The following is a 22,995-nucleotide window of genomic DNA, read 5'->3' on the forward strand; positions in this document are numbered from 1 at the left end:
CGCGCTTATCTCCTTTCGCCTGGGACGATTTTCTTTGTTGGCTGGGTGCCAGGACTAACCGGGCGCGGATTAGATACGGAGAAAGTCAGTAGCCAAAGCGCTACTGAAGTGACGTCACCAAGCTCCGTGGACCCTACCATGATGTATGTGTTGTATCCATACGGTCCATCCATTTGGAGAGATCGTTTTATGGCATGAGAAAAATAATGAGATAGATCTAAATTTCAAGTGGACCCCACCATAGAAAACAGTGGGGACAGTGACATCCACCGTTCAAAACTTCTTAGGGGCCACAGAAGTTTCCGATCAATCTTATATATTTTTTTCACTTCATCTATCTCTATGTTAACTTATGAATTGGTTGGATCTAAAAAATACATCATGGTGGGCCGTATAAATGTTTCAACAATGGGTGTGACTGATCACACGGTTTTATGTGGTGGGTCCACATGAACTTTAGAACTATCTCATTCTTCTTCTCATACAATAAAACGATCTCCATAAATGGTTGGACGGTATGGATACAACACATGCATCATGGTGGGGTCCACAGAGCTTGGTGACGTCACTTCAGTAGCAATTCGGCACTTTGGCTACTGACCTTGTCAGTATCTAAGACTAACCAGTAACCATAGTTCGGCTGTTGCCTTACTTTTCCGCCGTCCAATGGTAAGTCACCGTAGGCTTAAACTAACAAAGTAGATCGTGTGCCATTTATTCTTCTTAGCTATAGATTTGTAGGCCTGGAGAAAAAGGTCACGATCTTCCAATCTAGGAGACTTTTGGAAAATCCCCATCTGTGATAGGTCCATATAATCCTCGGTTTGTAGAACAAAGCATCACCGTACTTGTGTAAATCCTAATTATATTGTGGTCGTAACTAGGCTGGGTTAGGTGACTAATTTTGGGCCTGAGCCATAACCTTGGCCCCAACCTTATTACGACCCATTATCCCAAGCTAGATTAAACTTAATAGGACCAATGTTCTAGCCAAGGCTCGATTATCTAATAAGCCCAAGCCGGTCTTGAAACATATGATCTCAATCCATGGTTTTTTTATTTGGGGACTCATTCCAATTCATGTAGAGTGGGTCACAGCTAGAACTCTAAAACCGTTGTATCTTGCAAACTGGGATACTTAAGACAATCAACCCCACTACGCTTGGTTGCCCATGCTAGATTTGCGAGATTCGATCAGATCAATGGTCAAAAGTTTCATATATTTTCATTTTTACTATAAATCATAAGTTTTAGCTTGAATATAACTTTTGATCCTTTGAGCCGTGGAAATCATGCCCAACATGAAAAGGGCTTAAAAAAGTTATGAGAGTAACGTGTCTGGGATAAATTGGACACTTATCATTTTGACCGAAAACTATGAAGTCTAATAAGAATAGAGGACGTCTATAAATAGTAAATTTACTATTTATAGTAAGTCATGTTTTTAGGGTGTCTGAGTCTAGGTTTGAGTTCATCATTTACAGAGTAGTAATTTTATTATTATTAATTTTTTTAATCATCAATTAAGTTATTTTGAATTTATTAGAAATTATATATACTTTTATCCCTAGTAGATTCGAGGAAGCTCTGTGAGAGTCCAAAGAGCTCCGTGGATACAGAGTAGATATCCCCTAAGGAAGATGGTGATCGACCACATCATGTCCCTCCCTCCATTAGTTGGATTTGAGTTAAGTCATAGCTTACTTGAGTAAGGGCAATCTAAAGCCCAACACAAATTAAGTTTGACAGGAAGCTTGAGCCCAAGCCCAATCAAACCTATCAGCTCCAACCCAAGGCTATTTCACATGGATAGAAATGACCAATAAAAACTTTATTTCATTATCTATGCCATATATAATGCCAGTAGCATTCAGCCGATCGATTTCACCCCCTCTAATTAGTCTTCCTTGAGTTCTTCAAAGGATGTTGGAAGAAAATTTAAGTGAGGCATAGATTTCACACACAAAATTTCTCAAAAAACGTTTGAGTTTACCCGTCTCCATTTAGAAAGCAAAAGAACCAAATTTCATCGCGTAATTGTTCAAATGGTTATGAGGACCGTACAAGTTGAGACTCATAGAATAAACGGTTTGGATTGTTGGAAGACTATATCCCTATTCCAAGTCTGAAATTCTGTTGCATCATACTGAAACGCAGAGAATGTATTCGAGCAAACCTCTCTTGTGATGGGAAATCTACTCAGTGTTGCGGGATGATTTCATACATCGCACCAGTAGGGTACGCTGACGTATGAGGTGGCGTATGCATTAGCTGAGATGATACGTGTGTGAGCTTAGCAAAGCTCTTGTAGCACGTGAGACCGTAATTTTGATAGATTAGTTTAAGTCATGTGGCAACGAATCATATTTTTCTATAATATTTAAAACACCGACAATGTCGGGCATCCTTATTTTTATTTGACCAGCCCATCAGAAAACATCAAAAAGCATTAAAGGAGAGTGCAATCAGTTAAAGAAAAGCAAAGGCCAAGTGAGGTGGCTTTGTGGATACAGACGGAAAGCCAAATCTAAGTTGTTTATTCAAAGATCTTGTGGCAAATGAGAGTTGAGTTCGTGGCCCACAAAGAGATTACCACCACCTCTCCGGCCCCGAATCTCTCAGGTTCATGGCCATGCAAGAAAAGACAATTGGGGTCTAAAGCAACTAAACTCTTTCCAACAAGACTGGCAAGAAGTGGGAATCTAGTTGGAATCTAGTTGTAATCTAGTTGGAGTCTTTCATACGGGAAAGATGTCTTTCTCCTTTTAGATGGGTTTTCCACTCTACACCATAGGTAGCTCTGTATCTGTCAATCTAAAGCATCCAAATGGTGGGCCCTACAATGGATGGCGCATTTAAGAAAAAGCCACTCCCCTAGGGAAGCGAATGGTGTGGCGGACGATCTAGCGCGGAGAGGCAGCAACGGCCAGTCCGATCATTTTTCCCGTCTTCCGGGGCCTCCCCAAGATGACCAAGGGCCTTTCATTTCTAGACAGGGTGGGGCTAGGCAATTTGAGGAAGGGTTGAGTCTTTTCTTGCTTTTTTTTCCTTAAGGGTGTAGCTGATCTTTTTTCCTCACAATAGGCGGTCCTTCCACACACACCCTCCCCCACCCCCCCTTTTCTTGGATGTTAGGTCCGCCTGAATTCCCCTGTGTAAATTTTCCCCTTCTATGAATATATCAGAAGTGAAAAAAAAAAAAAAAAAAACTAGCATCAGGAGTAAGGCCATTGGCGGCTTTTAATTTTCACCATCCATTTGAAGGCCACAAACAAACACTAATTAGGATAGTGAGTCCACTGTGATTTTACTATTGTAGGCTATCAAGAGTAGAGGACAACCGAAGAAACGGTCTGAAACCACCAACCGGACAACCTTATGTACTGTAGAGCTGCAACTAACCATGGCTGGTAAATTGCATGATGAGTCGGATCTTCTTTTCTACCTACGTGATTGTTAGCTGTCTTAATAACCAAGTAAATAAAATCTAATGAGTTATTTGATACTCTTGGTAAAGGATGATGATGATACGTGAGCACTTGCCTCTATACACATGAATCATGTATAAATCATATTAAACAGTCCCTGTCATGTAACTCAATGTAGATAGGTGACAAATCTAAGATAGTGTTAATTAAGGGCTTTGAATCTATGCTTTCTGAAGATTTCTTCATCGTTGATTAATTAAATTTCATGCTGTCCTTCCATTAAATATCAAATAATCGACCATTTAAGGCATCATTTTCATGCTGTCCTTCCATTAAATATCAAATAATCGACCGTTTAAGGCATTATTTCAGTATAACTGTTGCCTTATTAACCTTCTAAAGTTGGCCTCGACATACCGACGGTTTAAATTGAGTTACACATAGTTTGAAATGTCTGAGTGTACCAGAGAATCAAAGTTTCCCTAAGATCAAATCAATGCTACCACACTTTCCATAACCATAGCTCTAATTCCCATTGAAAAGAGGAAAGAATCCATGCCGATGAACTACGGAAAATGGAAAAAGATACTTCTCTGAAACCATGCTTACAAATACTGCTATAACGATCATAAGAGCTACTAATATTCTCTACTGACTTCTATAAAATACTACAACTATTTTTACCATGGTAAAGGAATGGGGTCCTCACATTACACTGCATCCGATGGACTCGTCATCACTGTAATAGTCGGGGAACATCGGCTCCGGTGATCGCACTGGAGGTGGTTGGTGAGATACTGGCATGTGATGGTAGTAACCATCGTCAACGTTGAATGGTAGATGGGCCGGAGAAGCATCTATAATATAATATGGTGTGGCAACCATAGAAGGCCCTGGCATAAAACACTGCCTATCGGATGCAACATCACAGTCCCTGTGCACTATACCTGGAGAAATGGTGCAATTCACCTGTGGTGGAGGATTTACAGTTTTCATAGTTTCAGATGTAGAATCATTCATGCTTGTGCTTGCACCGTCCCCTTTGGGATCCTTTTTCTTACCTTTCTTACTCTCATTTTCATTAATCTTATCAGTGGTTTCGGACTTGTTTCCACCATCTACGCCTTTCTCCTTTTTCTTCGCACCTGATTCATCTTGTTCGACAACCTTTGCACTACTCTCATCTTTCTTTTGTTTATTGTCAACTGTCCGATCCTCGCCGGGCCATATCTCTGTGGGTTTGCCTACTTTCGCAAGCTTCTTGATGAGAATTTGGACATCGACGTTGCCGACAACTGTGACTTTTGGTTCAGATACATGGACATGGGTGCCTACAACCCCTACAAGAAACCAAAACTTAGAAGGAGAAGAAATAATCTGTCTATAATTACAAATCATGCCCTTAATGGAAAACCACAGTCATATTTATTTTACATCTATGATTAAGAAATTCATGCTCTCTTACCATCAATATTCATTAGAGCTTTCTTCACCTTCTTCTTGCAACCTTCACAGCAATTAGCTGAGACCTTCAAGTCCACCCTCTGTGTATAGTCAAACACAAGTTCCACATGTGAGAGAGAGAGAGAGAGAGAGAGAGGAATATCAAGAAAATCCCAATCCACAAACACTTCCCACATTCAAAAATTCAACAAGCAAAATATCAGAGAGAGAGAGAGAGAGAGAGAGAGAGAGAGAGAGAGAGAGAGAGAGAGAGAGAGAGAGGAATATCAAGAAAATCCCAATCCGCAAACACTTCCCACATTCAAAAATTCAACAAGCAAAATATCAGAGAGAGAGAGAGAGAGAGAGAGAGAGAGAGAGAGAGGAATATCAAGAAAATTCAAATCCACAAACACTTCCCACATTCAAAAATTCAACAAGCAAAATATCAGTGAGGTTTGCGTTTGGATATAGTATTGAATTGAATTGCAAATTGACAATGCTCAGTCTAATAAAGTGGGAATGACCAATTTTTTATTTCCTTCATTAGAACCCTTATATATATATATATATATATATATATATATATATATATATATATATATATATATATAAAGAGAGAGAGAGAGAGAGAGAGAGAGAGAGAGAGAGAGAGAGCGGGGGGGTATATTCTACTTTGAAGTCTCCTTCCTTGGCCATGACTCTTGGTTTGTTGGTGGAAATGAAGGAAATTCAGAGAGTTTAAGCTTTGTTTGATAGAGATGTAAGTGCATGAGGATGTTAGGGTTTGGTTTATACATAGGAAGATGGGGCCTACGTGAATATTGACACGTAGCATATATTAAGTCGAATAAAACCGACTGGATTGTGCTGCCAACTGTAGCCAAGTCACAATTCACATATCATATTGGTCGAACAATCCTGACCACTGATTCGTGGACACTTGTTTATAGAAGGAGAGACTGTATAACAATCCATTATTTGGTCTTTATTCCTTTAAATGTGGGCCGCTTATTTATGTTCTTCTTAACTATCTGTTTTCAAGTCACCAAGAGAAGGGTTAGGATTATCCAACAGGATCCCCTGTACGTGTACGGACCATCAGACCGATGGTTGGATGGATCACGGAAATGGGCCCCACTTCTCTACGACCGAGAATCGCGTGCAAATCCTCGGCCTCAGGATCATATTAATTCGCCTTTGAGACGACGCAACTCTATATCGGATGTCGACGTACCCGAGATGAATTTTTTATGATTCTCGACTCAATGCATGCACCACCAACCGGAAACGGATTGGCTACCCCACCTGCCACCGGCCCTTGGCTCGTGGTCGGTGCTCTGTGGGCCCCACCATGATGTATGTGTTTCATCCATGCCGTCCATCTATTTTTCTAGATCATTTTAGTATGTGAGACCAAAAATTAGGAATATAACAATCTCAAGTGGAACACATTACAGGAAACAGTGTTGAATGAACGTAGACCATCAGAAACATTTTGGGGCCATAAAAGTTTTGGATCAAGCTGATCTTTGTTTTTTCCCTTCATCTAGGTCTGTATGACCTAATCAACATATTGGATGTCAAACAAACAGTACAGTGGGCCTTAGGAGGATTTTAATGGTGGATATCCAATCACTATTGTTTCCTTGTGGTGTGGCCCACCTGAGATTTATATCCCTCACAATTTTGGGATCAAGAATAAAATGATCTGTAAAATTGGATGAACGGCATGGATGAAACACATACATCATGGTGGGGCCCACAGAGTACCGACCATCAGCCATTGGCTGGTGGCAGGGGGAGTAGCCAATCCGTTTCCCCTCCAACCCAGGTTTTCAGTACGTAGAAGAGCGTCTAATGTTCGCAGGTGCAGTCCGTTGATCTGTTGGGTCCCGCCTTGGATGGACCACAGTCCAAACTTCTCCCACATTTTAAGATCATAGCCGCCATCCGGGAACTTTTGTTCAGTTAAACATGGACGGTTGATGCATTTCCCTTCTTGACCGTCTATTTATTCCGGTTGTTTGACCGGGATGCCATATGAACGAGAAATTTTGTCATGATCCGGTTACAACTGATCCCAATAGACGAACGGTCTGGATCACTGATACACTTGCCTAACTTGCGTATCCTGCCACCGAAGGATCATATAGTTGCTTCTATTAAATGCCAATCCTTTTGTTAAAACAATAATTAACGTCAAGTATAACATACTCGGGTTTTCGGTTCTGACAAGTGGGGTCCATAGCTCAGTAATCCAGACCATTGGTCTGTTAGGTCTCGGCATGGATGGATGATGCATAGAAATTCTCTTAGACAGGGTGTTGGCACTTGGTTTGTTTTCTGGCACGTGTAGTAGTGTATGCAGGCATGTGAAAATTAATATATGAGTTGATTCAAAAATGATCAACTTTGACCCCAAGCGCTAAAATAAGCAAATAATTCTAATATGAATAGATATATGACTAGATTATGAGAATATCGGTTGTCTACTTAGCTACTTGCAAATAATTTATAATGATTGGGTGATAATTGGAGGGCGAGGTTTTTCCTCTGAAGATGAGTTGCGCTTAGGGGTGTACATCGAATCGAACTGGCCTTCGCTCGACTCGGCTCGGCCACTAGCTCACCTCAGCTTGAACTTGGCCCGGTTCAGTCCTTGAGCCTGACTGGCTAGCTCGGCCCGATTTGGTCCGCAGCTCAGGCCAGTTTAAGCCGAGTTCGAGTCAAGATTGAGCCGAGTTCCCCTGTGCAACATTTTCACAAACACCTGGACTATACCTTCAAAATCTCACTGTATTTAAGACAACAACAATGGTTTTACAGGTATTTTTATCAAACACCTTCTAAGCAACATAAAAAATCAAGAAAAAAAGGGTATTGGTTTCATATACATACCTTCCTAACCACTAGCCACACTTCGATGAGTCATTTCATCAAAAACTTGGTGAGCAACATCAATATCAAAGTAATCGAGTCACCGAACTGGTTTGATCTAAGTTCGATTCGAGTTAGGTTCGATCTGAGTCGAGTCAAGCAGGGGCCAGCTCGAACTCATTTTCGAGCTAAAAAAAATCAGCTCGACTCGACACGAACTCAACTTCAAACCGAGTCATATCGAGCTTTTTCGAGTCGATTCGAGTCGAGCGAGCTAACCAAGCTAGCTCGGTTCATGTACACCTCTCGTTGCACTTTACCTTTCAAAAGAAATAACTAGAATATTAGTGCAATTAAATAAATAAATAAATAAACCTTACAATCGGCCACTAAGATCGACTGCAAGAATGTGTCTTTTAAAAGAACTGTAAGATATTAGATAAAAGACAAATCCAACACAGATTTGGATCATAAATAGGAACTACATATAAGAATTATTGTTACTAGATTATCACTACTCCTAAGATAACTAGAGATAAATTAAATTGATAGATTTGGTTTGATTGATCATGGGATTGTGTTTTTCTACGTTGATTTCCTCTGCTACATATAGATCTATCTTACAGCCTTCATTCAAGTGTTTCTTCTCTCCAATTCAGCAGTTATGGCAGCTGAAGAGTCATTATCTAAATCATTTTTTTTTTACATACGTTCCTTTTTTGACTATTCTTCTTCTCTCGACCAAACTCCATTATACCTTCTTGATTATAATTTGTCTTTTTGTCCCATTCTAAGTTTTTACTTAGCTCGATCGCAATACCTTAATTACACATCGTTCTCAGATGACGTGTAGCACTAAATCAATGCCAACTATGATTCCGTAAAAATTATACTATATATCTGAGAAAATCTTTTCATACACTTGTAACTCTGTGTAACGACATGTCATTTTTTTATTGTCTTTGTTCTAATAGGTTAAAAATAAGGTACAACAATAGACAATCATAATATTCCAATTTCACCTAAACTAAAGTCCTAAGGTAAATGGTTTGATATGTTGAACTGACAAAAATTATAAGGATAAATACTTTGTGACGTGGTCGACATGGAAGCATGCCATATATTACTCGGTCAACCCTTGCAGTCGGACCATGATGCGACCCATCGAGGATAAGATAATGTCTACATATTTGTCAAGGATAGTCGAAAAAATAATCCTTATCCCTATGGCACCAGAGAACCACCCTGAAGCCTCTAAAGTGAAGGAGAGTTCCTTCTTGACCATTCGAGATTTCATGGAGGAATCCAAGGAAACTGGCAAGGTATACGCCGTAGTGGTGAAGGGTGAGGAATCGAAACCCTCAAACATTTCTTCAAGTTTAAGACTATTACTAAACGAATTCAAAGAACTTTAGCCTGAAGATTTACCTAATAGATTGCCCCCTATGAGGGATATTCAACATCATATAGACTTCATTCCTGGGGCTAGCCTGCCCAACCACGCTCATTATTGGATGAATCCGAAGGAGTGTGAGATACTTTAGGGACAAATGTAGGAATTGATCCGTAAGGATCTCTTAAGAGAGAGCATGAGCCCATGTGTCGTACCAACATTATTAACACCAAAAAAAGATGGGAGCTGGCATATGTGTGTCAACAGCCGAGCAATTAATAAAATTATCATCAAATATCGGTTCCCAATCCTACGGTTGGATGATATGCTCGATATACTAAAAGGGGTCAAAGTGTTCTCTAAACTAGACCTGAGGAGCGGGTCCCATTAGATTCGTATCCGACCTGGTGATGAGTGAAAAATGACATTCAAGACCAAGGAAGGGTTGTATAAGTGGTTGATCATGCCCTTCGGTCTATCAAATGCACTGAGTACTTTTATATATTTGATGAATCAAGTTCTAAAACTATTCACTCACCAATTTGTGGTAGTATATTTTAATGACATACTGATATATAGCCAGGATGAGACAGAGCACAGGAAACATCTAAGGCAGGTGCTACAGGTCCTACAAATTTATAAGTTGCACCTCAACTGGAAGAAGTGTAGTATTTTAACGGACAACCTATTATTTTTAGGATTTGTTGTAACGTACATGGGCATTCGTGTGAACGATGAAAAGGTACGAGCTATTAGGGAGTGGCCGATCCCGATAAACATTTATGAGGTAAGGAGTTTTCATGGGTTGGTGATCTTTAATCATCGATTCATATGAAATTTTAGCATAATAGTTGTGCCTATTACAGATTGCATGAAAAAAAGGACCGTTTTAATATACCGATGAAGCTAACAAGAGCTTTCATGAGATCAAGCATCATTTATCCACAACACCAGTCTTGGTGCTTTCTAATTTCGACAAGCTGTTTGAGGTTGAGTATAACACTTCATACATTAAAATTGGAGGAATATTATCACAGGAAGGCAGGTCAGTAGCCTTCTACAGCGAGAAGCATAGCGAAGCCCGAATGAAGTGGTTGACGTATGAGCTTGAGTTGTACGTAGTTGTTCAAGCGCTGCGACATTGGTGGCATTATTTGATTCAAAGAGAGTTTGTTTGATACATTGACCATTAATCATTAAAGTTTATTGATAATCAGATTAACGTGAATCTGTGAATCATGTGCATGCTAGATAGGTTGCGTTTTTACAGTAATTCACGTTCGTTATGAAGTACAAGTCAGGGCAGCAGAACAAGGTGGCTGATGCACTTAGCTGTCATGCATCACTACTTATTATGATGAGCAACGAGGTGGTTGGCTTTGACTGTCTCAAGGAGCTATATGCCGAGGATGAGGACTTCAAAGATTCTTAGATGAAGTGCCAAGAAAGTCACCCAGGTGACCTTTATATACGGGACGGTTTCCTCTTCAAAGAGAATCAATTGTGCATCCCCCAAAGTTCTCTGAGAGAGTAGATTATTCAGGAGCTATATAGAGGTGGCCTCGGTGGATACCTTGGGCAAGAGAAGACGTAAGCTCTTGCGGAAGAGATGTATTACTAGGTATAATTGGTACGTGATATGAAAAAAGCTATACAATGTTGTCATGTTTGTTAGACCTCCAAAGGATAATATCAAAATACGGGCCTCTACACCCCATTATCTATGCTTGACGGTCCTTGAGAAGATTTATCTATAGACTTCATGCTTGATCTCCCACGAACACAACGCGGCATGAATTCGGTGTTCGTGATTGTAGATCATTTCTCTAAGATGGTGTACTTTATTCCATGAAAGAAGACCATCGATGCAACACACGTGGTGAATCTATTCTTCATAAAGGTCGTACGGCTACACGGAGTCCCTAAGACTATTACTTTTGATCGTGACACGAGGTTCATTAGTCACTTTTAGCAGACTTTGTGGACTCGATTCAATACATGACTTCAATTTAGTAGCGCCTACCACCCACAGACTAATGGATAGACCGAGGTTGTGAATCGCACGTCGGAAAACCTCATTCGCTGTATTTCAAGAGAAAAACTGAAGCAGTGAGATTTGAGCTTGTCTCAATCAGAGTTTGCATTCAACAACATGGTAAACCACTCGACAGGAAAATCACTGTTCCAGATTATCTACGGACGAGTGCCTCACCACACATTTGACCTGGTCCCTCTTCCCATGCGTCGAGGCACGAGCATTGCAGTAGAACATATGACAGACATGATCATGGGCATCCATGCGGAAGTGTAGACCAAGCTACATGCCTCAAACGAGAAGTATAAGGAATAAGTGGACAAGCATCGGCGACAAAAAGTGTTCGAGGTGGGCGACCGCGTTATGGTCCATCTGCATAAGGAGAGATTTCTAACCAGGACGTACAACAAGTTGAAGAATAAGAAGAATGAACCCGTCTCAATCATCCGAAAGATCAATCAATGACAACGCTTATGTTGTTGATCTTCCAGATGATATAGCAATCTCATGGACTTTCAACGTAGGAGACCTGACCGAGTATCGTGAACCGGAGCAGGACAAGTTCTTTTGAAGTGGAGGGGACTGATGTAGAGTGGGTCGTGGATAGTTTCATGGCTAAGATGGATCAGAAAAGGCTCGATCGATGACAGAAGTGATTCGGATTGTCGGACCTTAGATCGGGCATATCTCACAATTCAAAATGAGTTATTGGGTGTAAAATATATGATTTTAGGGTAGAACGAACTACTTTAGTCACCCAACCTAGCTATGCTGGGTTGCGCAAGCCGGATTTGTGAAATACCCCTAGATCGACGATTGTTTTCTTATTTTAATTCCGTTTTTACTATAAATAGTAAGTTTTAGTTTGATTATAGCTCTTCATCCGTTGGGCTTTAGGAGTTGTAGAATAATTAGAGAATAACTTAGTGAAGCCAAATAGGACACTATTTTTGGCTGAAAATCTTGCCGACTGTCTATAAATAGTAAGTTTACTATTTATAGTAAGTTGCGAATTCTAAGAGTTTTATTGTAGTTTGCTTCTGATTTCTCTCCCATTGCTTGGTATCCCTATTTAAAGGGTTGTGAACTTGTTTATTTCATTTATTAATAAATTTTGAATTTTAATTTATAAAATTTATTTTCTATTTTGCTTGCTTTCTTTCTCGTGGATTCGGGAAGCATATATGAGGAGTTCAGAGAAGTTCCATGAACTCGGGATAGTTATCCTCTTGAGAAAGACAATGATCGACCTCATCATGTCCATCCCTGCATCACCATTTTAGAAAAGTATCAGCAAACTATTGCCTATCCTCAATAACCAGGTGTGTTGGATGGTATGGAAAGGCAAGTGCAGTTTTTGGTCAATGGACTGGATAGAGGTAGGGCCACTAAAGAGCTGGTGTTTGAAGGAGATTCTTGAGGAGATTAAAGCCTAGATGGTTGGGCCCTAAAGGTCTACATCAACCTAGTTCTCTTTCAAAGCTTCTACCACAGGTAGTGCCGGATCATGTTCACAACAAAGGTTTCTGCACAAATCTCAGAGAGGACCTAGGGGCTTTGTGTTTCAGGAACTCCGTAATAGGAAACCCACGTCCTCTCACAAGCATGTCTTTCGTTTTGTATTAGAGTGGGCCTGACCTAATTTATTCACACAAGTTAAATCACACTTAAGGACAATTGCTATTTTATTATTAATAAGGGGAAGGATCTAAAGCTTAAAGCTAATTTATGAGTTGGTTCTAAAAAACTCAATTCCCTGGCGCATTGCAAACATGCATATGATCCAAACCATTTATTTATTGGGACGTAGCATGGATTGCCCTTCCACTGAAAATCACATTATAGTACAAGAAGTTGGCCTTTTACCGATGAAATTTATTTCGTCGGTAAAAAGGACATCGGTAAAAAGGACTTTCCAAGACGAAATTACCGATAGAATTATTTATCGTAGGTAAAAGTGTTTTTCCCGATGAAATTTTTCATTTCGTCAGTAAAAAGGACTTTTCCCGACGAAATTACTGACGAAATTATTTATCGTAGGTAAGTGTCTTTCTCGATGAAATTTTTCGTCGGTAATGGGTGTTTTGAATTATTTGATTAAAAAGAAATTTTGAAAATTTTTATTACCGACGGACATAAACACCCGGCAAAAATCTGCTACAATGTTATTACCGACGAAATTATTTTCATCGGTAAAGGTGTTTTTCCTGACGGACATAAATCATCGGCAAAAATCTGGTACAATGTTATTACCGACGAAAGTATTTTCGTCAGTAAGGATAGAAAGCGTCGGCAAAAATCTGATACAATGTTATTACTGATGAAAATTAATTTTGTTGGTAAAGCTGTTTTTCCCAATGGACATAAACTGTCGGCAAAAATCTGATACAATGTTATTACCGACGAAAATTAATTGTCCGAAAGGTGTTTTTCCTGACGGACATAAACCGTCGGCAAAAATCTGTTAAAATTTTATTACCAATGGAATTATTTTCATCGGTGAGTGTTTTTACTGACGGACATAAATCGTTGGCAAAAATCGCCATATTGAATTTTTTGATAAAAAATAAATTTTAATAGAATCTTATTACCGACGAAATTAATTTCGTCGGTAAAGGTGTTTTTCTCGACGGACATAAATTGTAGGTAAAAGATTCATCCACAGTTTTACCTAAGAAAACTTTCGTAGGTAAAAGTTTTATCCACATTTTTTACCTACAAAAAATTCCGCAGGTAAAAGATTAGAAAGGGATTTTCACTTTTCAATTTTGTTCTAGAAAACCCAACCCCATAAGGATCTACTCCTTACTCCCAAGTTCCTATCGAGGACCAACAAATATTTCATTGATTCATTCTTCCTTCAACTTTTACTTTCTGAATTACTTATTCAATTATGACACAAATGAAATGTGAAATTATTGAGTAGTCTACTTCCCTTCGAATGATGCATCCTCTTAACTTAAAGAATACCTTGGAACTCATAAGGGATTTACTTGTCTATGTATCCTTCCATTCAATCTTTTAGGTCCCTACTTCACCTCGATGGTTATGCCATGATGTCCCTTGAAACATATATGCAATGGATAGACTTCTGTAACCATGCCATATTCGTTTACTTGACCAGAATCTCTTTCTAAAAGAAATGGAATGGCTAATTCCACGAAAGAGGTCTTTTTCACAAGGTACAACTAACAATTCCTATTTATCTGTTACGGAATCGACCATGGATCAATTCACAAAAATTTTCGTAGGTTCATCCACATTTTTTACCTACGAAAAATTTTGTAGGTAAAAGATTCATCCAAGATTCATCCACATTTTTACCTATGAAAATGTTTGCAGGTAAAAGTTTCATCCACATATTTTACAAAGGATTCATTCACATTTTTACCTACGAAAACTTTCGTAGGTAAATGTTTCATCCACATTTTTTACTCACAAAAAAATTCGTCAGTAAAAGTCCGTTCGTCGGTAAAAGCCTTTACCCACGGTCTTTTACTGACGATTTTTCCGATGACATATTTCGTCGGTAATATTCTTTACAGGCAAAAAATCATCTTTTATCGACGAATTTTTTCGTCGGTAAAAGAGCAATTTCCTATAGTGTTATATTTATCATGGTAGCTACTAATGAGTGGAAATTTTCGCACCATCATATATGTCACAAGAAGGAAAAGCTATCCTCTCTTGAATTAATCCTCTTGAATTCTATTACAATACATAGATTTGCTTATTATACAAGCCTTCTAATAACGTGTCTAGAGGAGGGGTATGTGCATAGGTGACAAGGGAGAATTCCTCTTCACTTTTTTCAAGAGTTATGGAGTAGGCTCGAACATAAGAGCGGAGATTCATGTGGTCCATGATGGTCTTTCTCTCTACTTCAATTTGGGTTTCTCCAAAGTTGTAGTGGAATCTGACTCGCAGCTGGTGGTGGCTTTTCTGAATGGGTCATCCCTCCCGGGTTGGAATGGATGTACTTGTTGCATAGGATTGAGAGGCTTAAGCTCAGAGGACAGGTGGATTTTGTGCATGTTTTTAGGGAAGGAAATGCGCCAGCTGATGGGATGGCCCGCATGGGCAGCGAATGTCAAAGCTCCACTCTGGTCCAGCATCTTTCGGAGCTCTCCATCCATGCAAGGGGTTTCCTTTTCCTAGATAGAGTGGGCCTGGGAGCCATCAGGCATTCTTCCAAAGAAGCCTTTCAGTGAACCTAGTCCGTGTTTCATGGTTTCTCTTCCGTTGTTCTCTCTCTCTCTCCTTTATATATATATATATATATATATATATATATATATATATATATATATATATATATATATATATATATATATATATATAGGTTTTTGTTAAGATAGGCTTTGCCCAGGTTCTTTCTCTCCTGGGGGAGCCTGAATGTCTCCTGCGCCGTAAAGTTTGCTCCATGGAATGAATATACAGTTTTCAAAAAAAAAAAAAAAAGCCTTGTAATAACATAACTAATCCCTGTCATAGTTGCTAAGATAACCAACTAACTACGGTCACAGAAAGCGTATAAAATTGTATTTTTATTACACTTTGAATTACAAAACACGTCACTCTATGTAAGTAGAAATACTAGATAGGATAAGATAGAATTTCAAATATTTGAAAGAGTAGACTTGTCATTCGGAGGAAGCTGGGGAGGTTGAGATAAGACAGGAGTCTGGTGCATGCGATTGATTCGAAGACTATTGTAGTGCAACGCAATCATCGTTAACATGCCCCCATAAGCAAAACATTGTTCAACAACATGAAGCTTGTCTTTTTTCTTTTTCTTTTTTTAAAGAAAAGGTGGAAGCACACCACCCAATTTCATTAAATGAAAGAGACAAGATGAACAACCCTTCGGGCTAGCTCCCACCAAAAGAAAAGGAGCCCCGCCTATCATATACTGGCTCACCCACACGACTATGAATAGCAGAACCTAGGGACGAACCAAGGAGGGCCAGGCAGGAAAAAAGAAGCTCGACCCAACTTACCATACAAAAAAACAAGATAAGAAACCGACACCAAAATCATACTCTCAAGTAACCCAACCCTGCCTTGTCAAGAACCAAGGGCCCCTGATGCTCCTTGGCAGTTCTGAACGAGATCGAAAGAATGAATTGCCACATCCTTCACTAGCCATCCTGACAAGCGCATTTGCCATTGAATTACCCTCGTGGTAGATATGCCTAAAACAAAGGTTGAGACTAAGGCTGAAGAAATGAATGGCTCCCAACCTATACCATATGTTCCAAGGACAATGGGCGGAAGGATCAGCAGCAACTTCCACCACCAGTTTCGAATCGGATTCTACGACGATACTGGAGAGCCCCAATTTGCTACAAGGGTAATTCCATCAAGCATAGCCTGGGCCTCTGCGATCGTATTGGAAGCAAGGTCGTAATTCATATGGAAAGCAAAAATTACCCGACCTTGGGAGTCCCTAGCAACTCCTCTGCCGCCACTACCGTTTGGATTCCTGCAGGAAGATCCATCAACGTTCAACTTTACCTAGCCTGGGAGAGGTCTTGACCATTTGACAATCGTAGGAAAAGAACTAGTGCACACTCTGCTGCTATCCAGATGAAGAGCTTGAATGATGGCCAATTCCCTGAGAGACGAATGATCGTTGTGTGGCAAAGGGTTGCCAATTTCTTGCATCCATCTGAAACCTGAGCGATTACCTTGTGGCCAGACATCTTCACTCCTTCAAATTGCGAGGTGTTGTGGCTCAACCATAATTCCCAGGAGATAAGCACAAGAGCCAGACCTGACATGAAGCTTGTCTTGTAATGGACGAAATCGAGCAGAAGTCAATCCTTTCTCCTTTTAAGTGTTGCATGCGTATCATTTACGTGCTTTAGCCTGGTGTAAATTTTATTTTTATTATCTAATTCCAAATTTATCTATGGAAAATAATCTCCAAAAGCGACCCATCTAATAAATGGTTTGGATTGCTGGAAGATGATCCAGATTCTAGTCCAAAGTTCGGTTGTAACACACTGAAGGAGGATGTATTCGAGCCATCCTCTCCTCGGATGGGGAATTTACTCAGTGGTGCTGGATGATTTCATATATTGCACCAGTTGCGCACGCAGGTATATATTGGTGGCGCGTGCATTAGCTGAAATGACGTGTGTGAGCTTAGCAAAGCTCTCTTAGCACATCTAAACTGGGACCGTAATTTTGACAGATTAATATAACTTGTTTGGCCAGGAATGCAATTGTGAGTAATTCCTGAGTGCCTGCGTATCATCCATCACACTCTGTCAGAGTACAAATTTTTTATATGTTAAAACACCGACAATGTCGGGCCTCCGTAATTTTATTAGACCAGCACATCAGAAAACATCAAAAAGCACTAAAGGTAAATGCATTAAGTTTGCGAAAAGCAAAGGCCACGTGAGGTGGCTTTGTGGACACAGATGGAAAGCCAAACCCAGTCGTTTATTCAAATATCTTGTGGCTAATGAGAGTGGACTTGGTGGACCACCTAACGATGATGGCAAGGTAGAAAGAGCTAACCACCTCTCCCCGTCTCTCTCAGGTGCCATGGCCATGCGAGAAAGGACGATTGGGGTCTAAAGCAACCAAACCATTTCTAACAGGATTGGCAAGAAGTGGGAATCTAGTTGTAATCTAGTTGGAGTCTTAGATGTGGGAAATATGTCTTTTCTCCTTTTTAGATGAGCTTTAATTCCAGTTCGTTGCTGGTGAAAATTTTATGGTTCGTTTTCACTCTAAAGCATAGGTAGCTCTACTGTCTGTGAATCTGAACCATCCCAATGGTGGGCCCTACTATGGATGACCCATTTAAGAAAAGCCCACTCTGATTGAATAATACCTATCATCAGGCTTTTCCCTTTTGAATCTTAGCCATTGACAGCTTTTAATTTTCACCGTCCATTTGAAGGCCACAAGCAAACAGTTATGATAGTATGTCCACTACGATTTTACTATCGTAGACCATCAAGAGTAAGTACAACCGGAGAAACGGTCTGAAATCACCAACCGGACACAACCTTGTGTACTGTAGAGCTGCAGCTAACCATGGCTGGAAAATTACATGATGAGTCGGACCTTCTTTTCTACCTATATGATTACCTATATGATTCCTAGCAGTCTTAATAACCAAGTAAACAAAATCTAATAGAGTTATTTGATACTCTAGCAGAGGATGATGATGATACGTGGGCACTTGTCTGTGTAAAAGTGAAATAGATGGTTCTCCCATGAGAGGGTGGATATCATTAAATGGATTCGGACGGAAAGGGATTGATACAAGCTGAACGTAAATGGTTCTGCGAGAGGTAGTTTTGGTGACGGGGTGGTGGGGGGAAGAATATGCAGGGATTATTGGGGGCGGGTGATCTTTGTGTTTCACAAGTCATATGGACGGGTGTCCGACATTGTTGCGGAGACCCAATCACACTTTTAGATGGCTTGGAGATCTGCGACGAAATGGATGAAACATCATAGTGAAAACCGGCTTTCATATTGCTGCGCGGAGGCCATTTCCAACCCCCGAGCTAATACTCCTTGAATATTTGTAATCACTTAGGTGCTATCCATCATTTATAGAGCTCCATCATCTACAAGGTTTCTGATGTAGAGAGGGTCACGGATAATTTCATGGCCAAGATGGACCAGAAAAGGGCCAATCAGAGACGGAGATGATCCAGACCATCAGAACTTAAAACCGATGTATCTCGCAAACCGAAATGAGTTATCGGACGTAAAATGTATGATTTTGGGGTAGGATGAACTACTTTAGCCACCCAACCCTGCTCTGCCAGGTTATGTAAGCCAGACTTGTAAAATCCCACCAGATCGATGGTCGCTTCCCTGTTTTAATTCTGTTTTAACTATAAATAGTAAGTTTTAGTTTGATTATAACTCTTCATCCGTTGGGCAGTGCTTAGAATAATTAGGAGAACAGCTTGGTGAAGCTAAATAGGACAGTTACTATTTTTGGCCGAAAACCTTGTGCACTAGTAGACATCATGGCCATCTATAAATAGTAAGTTTACCATTTATAGTAAGTTGCGATTTCTAAGAGTTTTAGTTGTAGTTTGATTCTGAAATTTCTTCCATTGCTTATTATCTATATTTAAGGGGTTGTAGACTTGTTTATTTTATTCATCAATCAATTTCAAATTTTATAGAATTTATTTTCTATTTATCTTTTTTTTCCTCATAAATTCAAGAAGTCTCTGGAGGAGTCTAGAGAAGTTCCATGGATTTGGAACAGTTATCCCCTTGAGGAAGATGGTGATCGACCTCACATTTTTAAGGAAGGTAATTCAGTGGTGGATGCTCTAGCAAGGCAGGGAGTGGCGGTTGACCTAATAGATGATACTTGTGTTGCTTGGACCTTCTGAGCCCTATTATAGCTCTTATTATTCTAGATAACACCGGAATGGGTGCCATTAAGAAGGCGAAATCTCTTACGCGTCCTTTGTAGCCAAGGCTTTCGCGGTGGGGACTTTGGTTGTTTATCTTCTTGTGAGGGCGGTGGGTGTTGCTCTAGGCTGATTCTTTTTTTTTTTTTTTGGTTAGGTGTTAGGAGTGTGTGGGTGAAATGATAGGTGAGGCCCTAGTTTTTTTTGAAGCCCACCTGAAGTAAATGTCTGTACATCTTGCATCTTGCTCTTTCTTAATAAATAGGCTATTATAGCCTCTTTTAAAAAAAGTAGTGAAATATGTTTAAATCAGATTCAACAGTCCCTGTCATGTAACTCAATGTAGATAGGTGATAAATCTAAAATAGTATTAATTGAGCGTTTTGGATCTTTGATTTCTAAAGATTCCTTCATCAATTTGAAATTTCATGCTGTCCTTCCATTAAAATATCTAATAATCGATCATTTAGGGCATCATTTCAGTATAACTATAGCTTTATTAACCTTCTAAAGTTGGCCCAACATATGAGTGGTTTAAATTATATGTACATTAAGTTTGTAATGGTTGAGTGTATCAGAGCATGAAGGTTTCCCTTAGATCTAATCAATGTGACCATGCTATCCATAGCCATAGCTCAAATTCTGACACAGGGATGGACGTGATGAGGTCGAGCACCTTCTTCCTCAATGATAACTACTCCGAATCCATGGAGTTTCTCTGGACTTCTCACAGAGATTCCTCGAATCCACGATAAAAGAAAATAGAAAATAATTCTAATAAAATCCGTAATATATTGATTGATTATAAAAAAAGGAGTTTACAATCCATTAAATAGTGATATGAACCCTAGAAAGAAGTTTCATAATCAAACTCCAACTCAAACTCTTTAAAATCATGATTTACTATAAATATATAGTAAACTTACTATTTATAGACATTAATGATTTCCACTAAACTTATGGTTTTCGGGCAAAAATAGTAAGTGTCCTATTTGGCTTAACCATTTATTCTCCTAAATTTTCTAAGAATTTTTCATGTTGGACATAACTCCTAAAACTCAATGGATTAAAAGTTATGATCGAACTAAAACTTACTATAAATAGTAAAAACGGAAATAAAACAAATTTTCAACCGTCGATCTGACGGCATCTCAAAAATTCGGTGTTGGGCAACCTGGGGTTGGTTGGCTAAAGTAGCTTCTCCTACCCGAAAATCATATATGGTACGTTGAATAACTCATTCTAGTTTGCGAGATAAGCCTATTTTAAGGTTTTGACGGTCTGAATCACTTCTGCCTCCGATTGGGCCTTCTCTAGTCCATCTTGCCTATGAAATTATCTGCGACCCGCTTTACATCAAATTCCCACTGAAAAGACGAAAAAAATCCATGCCAACGAACTATTTTGAAAAATACTTCTCTAAAACCATGCTTACAAATACCGCTAAAACAACCATAAGATCACTAATATTCTCTACTGGTTTCTATAAAATAATACAACTATTTTTACCATGGTAAAGGAGTGAGGCCCTCAAATTAACCTGCATCCGACAGACTCATCATCATCACTGTAGTAGTCGGGGAACTTTAGCTCCTGTGATCGCACTGGACGTGGTTGGTGAGATACTGGTATTTGATTGTAGTAATGATTTTCAACGTTGAATGGTAGTTGGCCCGGATAAGCACATATAATATAATGCAGTGGGGTGGCCATAGAAGGCCCCGGTATATAACACTGCCTGTCGGATGCAACATTATCTCCGGTGTGCACTATACCCGGAGAAATGGTGCAATTCACCTGTGGTGGAGGATTTACAATCTTTGTAACTTCAGACGTAGAATCATTGCTTGCACCTTCCCCTTTTGGGTCCTTTTTCTTACCTTTCTTACTCTCATTTTCGTTACTCTTATCAGTGGTTTTGGACTTGTTTCCACCATCGGCGCCTTTTCCATTTTTCTTAGCGCCTGATGCCGCTGATTCGACTACCTTAGCACTACTCTCATCTTTATTTTGTTCACTGTCAACCGTCCGATCCTCGCTGGGCCATATCTCTGCAGGCTTTCCAACTTTTCCAAGCTTCTTGATGAGAATTTGGACATCGATGTTGCTGTTGCTGATGACTGTAACTTTTGGTTCAGACACATGGACATGGGTGCCCACAACCCCTACAAGTAACTAGAACTTAGAAGGAGAAGAAATAATCTATCTATAATTACAAATCATGCTTTTAATGGAAAACCACATGCAATTGTATTTTACATCTATGGCTAAGAAACTCATGCTCTCTTACCATCAATACTTATAAGGGCCTTCTTCACTTTCTTCTTGCAACCATCACAGCAATTAGCTGAGACCTTCAAGTCCATCCTCTGTGTACGATCAAACACAAGTACCATGAGAGAGAGAGAGAGAGAGAGAGAGAGAGAGAGAGAGAGAGAGAGAGAGAGAGAGAGGTTTTCGAGCTATTCTACCTTGAAGTCTCCTTCCTTAGCCATGGTTCTTTGGTTTGTTGGTGGAAATGAAAGAAATTCAGGGAGTTTAAATAACGAAGCTTTCCTTAATAGAGATGTAATTGCATGGGGTTGTTAGGGTTTGGTTTATACATAGGAAGGTAGGGCCTACGTGAATATTTACACGTGGCAATAAAACCGACTAGGTTGTGCTGGCCAAGTCACCATCCCCATGTCAGATTAGTTGAACAATCCTGACCACTGATTCGTGGGCGCTTTTTCATTGAACGAGAGCCTATAGCGATCCATTATCTGGTCTTTATTCCGTTAAATGCTGACCGCTTATTTATTTCTTCTTAACTATATATTTTCAAGCAACGAAGAGAAGGGGTAGGATTAGCCAGCCATGATCCCCTGTACATGTAGGGCCCATTAGACCGATAGTTGGATGAATTACATAAATGGGCCCCACTTCTACAAAGGCCAAGAATTGCATGAAAATCCTCGGCCTCAGGATCATTTATTCATATTAACTCGCCTAGAGACGACGCAACTCTATAGTGGATGTTGACCTACACGAGATGAATTGTTTATGTTTCTCGACTCAATGCATGCACCAGAAACCCAGATGTTTGGTACGTAGAAGTGCGTCTAATGTTCACAGGTGCAGACCGTTGATCTTCTGGGTCCCACCTTGGATGGACCACGGCCCAAACTTCTCCCACATTTCAAGATCATAGCCAGCCATGTGGGACCTTTCGTTCAGTTAAACATGGATAGTTGATGTATTTCCCTTCTTGACCATCTCTTTAATCCGGTCGATTGAACGGTTAGAGATGCCATATGAAGGAGATATTTTGGCATGGTCCGTTTACAACTGATCCCAACAGACAAACTGTCTAGATCACTGATACACTGCCACTGAAGGATCATATGGTTGCTTCTACTCAAATGCCAA

General features: G+C 39.8%; 2 protein-coding genes across 3 annotated transcripts; both read right to left on the bottom strand.

Annotated features, from left to right (window-relative positions):
- Nucleotides 1-3,936: 3,936 nt before the first annotated feature.
- LOC131247416 (heavy metal-associated isoprenylated plant protein 36-like) lies at nucleotides 3,937-5,669 on the bottom strand. Its single transcript, XM_058247717.1, has 3 exons — nucleotides 5,547-5,669; nucleotides 4,894-4,972; nucleotides 3,937-4,768 (listed from the first exon to the last, which is right to left on the bottom strand). The coding sequence occupies exons 1-3, from the start codon at nucleotides 5,568-5,570 to the stop codon at nucleotides 4,134-4,136; spliced, it is 738 nt and encodes a 245-aa protein (XP_058103700.1). The 5' UTR covers nucleotides 5,571-5,669; the 3' UTR covers nucleotides 3,937-4,133.
- Nucleotides 5,670-20,987: 15,318 nt separating this feature from the next.
- LOC131247417 (heavy metal-associated isoprenylated plant protein 36-like) lies at nucleotides 20,988-22,117 on the bottom strand. 2 transcript variants are annotated; one of them, XM_058247719.1, is made up of 3 exons: nucleotides 22,059-22,117; nucleotides 21,878-21,956; nucleotides 20,988-21,752 (listed from the first exon to the last, which is right to left on the bottom strand). In XM_058247719.1, exons 1-3 carry the CDS (start codon nucleotides 22,080-22,082, stop codon nucleotides 21,118-21,120), a joined length of 738 nt encoding a protein of 245 aa, XP_058103702.1. In that variant the 5' UTR covers nucleotides 22,083-22,117; the 3' UTR covers nucleotides 20,988-21,117. The 2 variants fall into 2 exon arrangements, with proteins under 2 accessions (XP_058103702.1, XP_058103701.1); XM_058247718.1 differs by lacking the exon at nucleotides 22,059-22,117 and having other exon boundaries at nucleotides 21,878-22,013.
- Between the last annotated feature and the right edge of the window lie 878 nt (nucleotides 22,118-22,995).

This window comes from Magnolia sinica, chromosome 5 (assembly GCF_029962835.1).
Source record: "Magnolia sinica isolate HGM2019 chromosome 5, MsV1, whole genome shotgun sequence".
Classification (NCBI taxonomy): domain Eukaryota; kingdom Viridiplantae; phylum Streptophyta; class Magnoliopsida; order Magnoliales; family Magnoliaceae; genus Magnolia; species Magnolia sinica.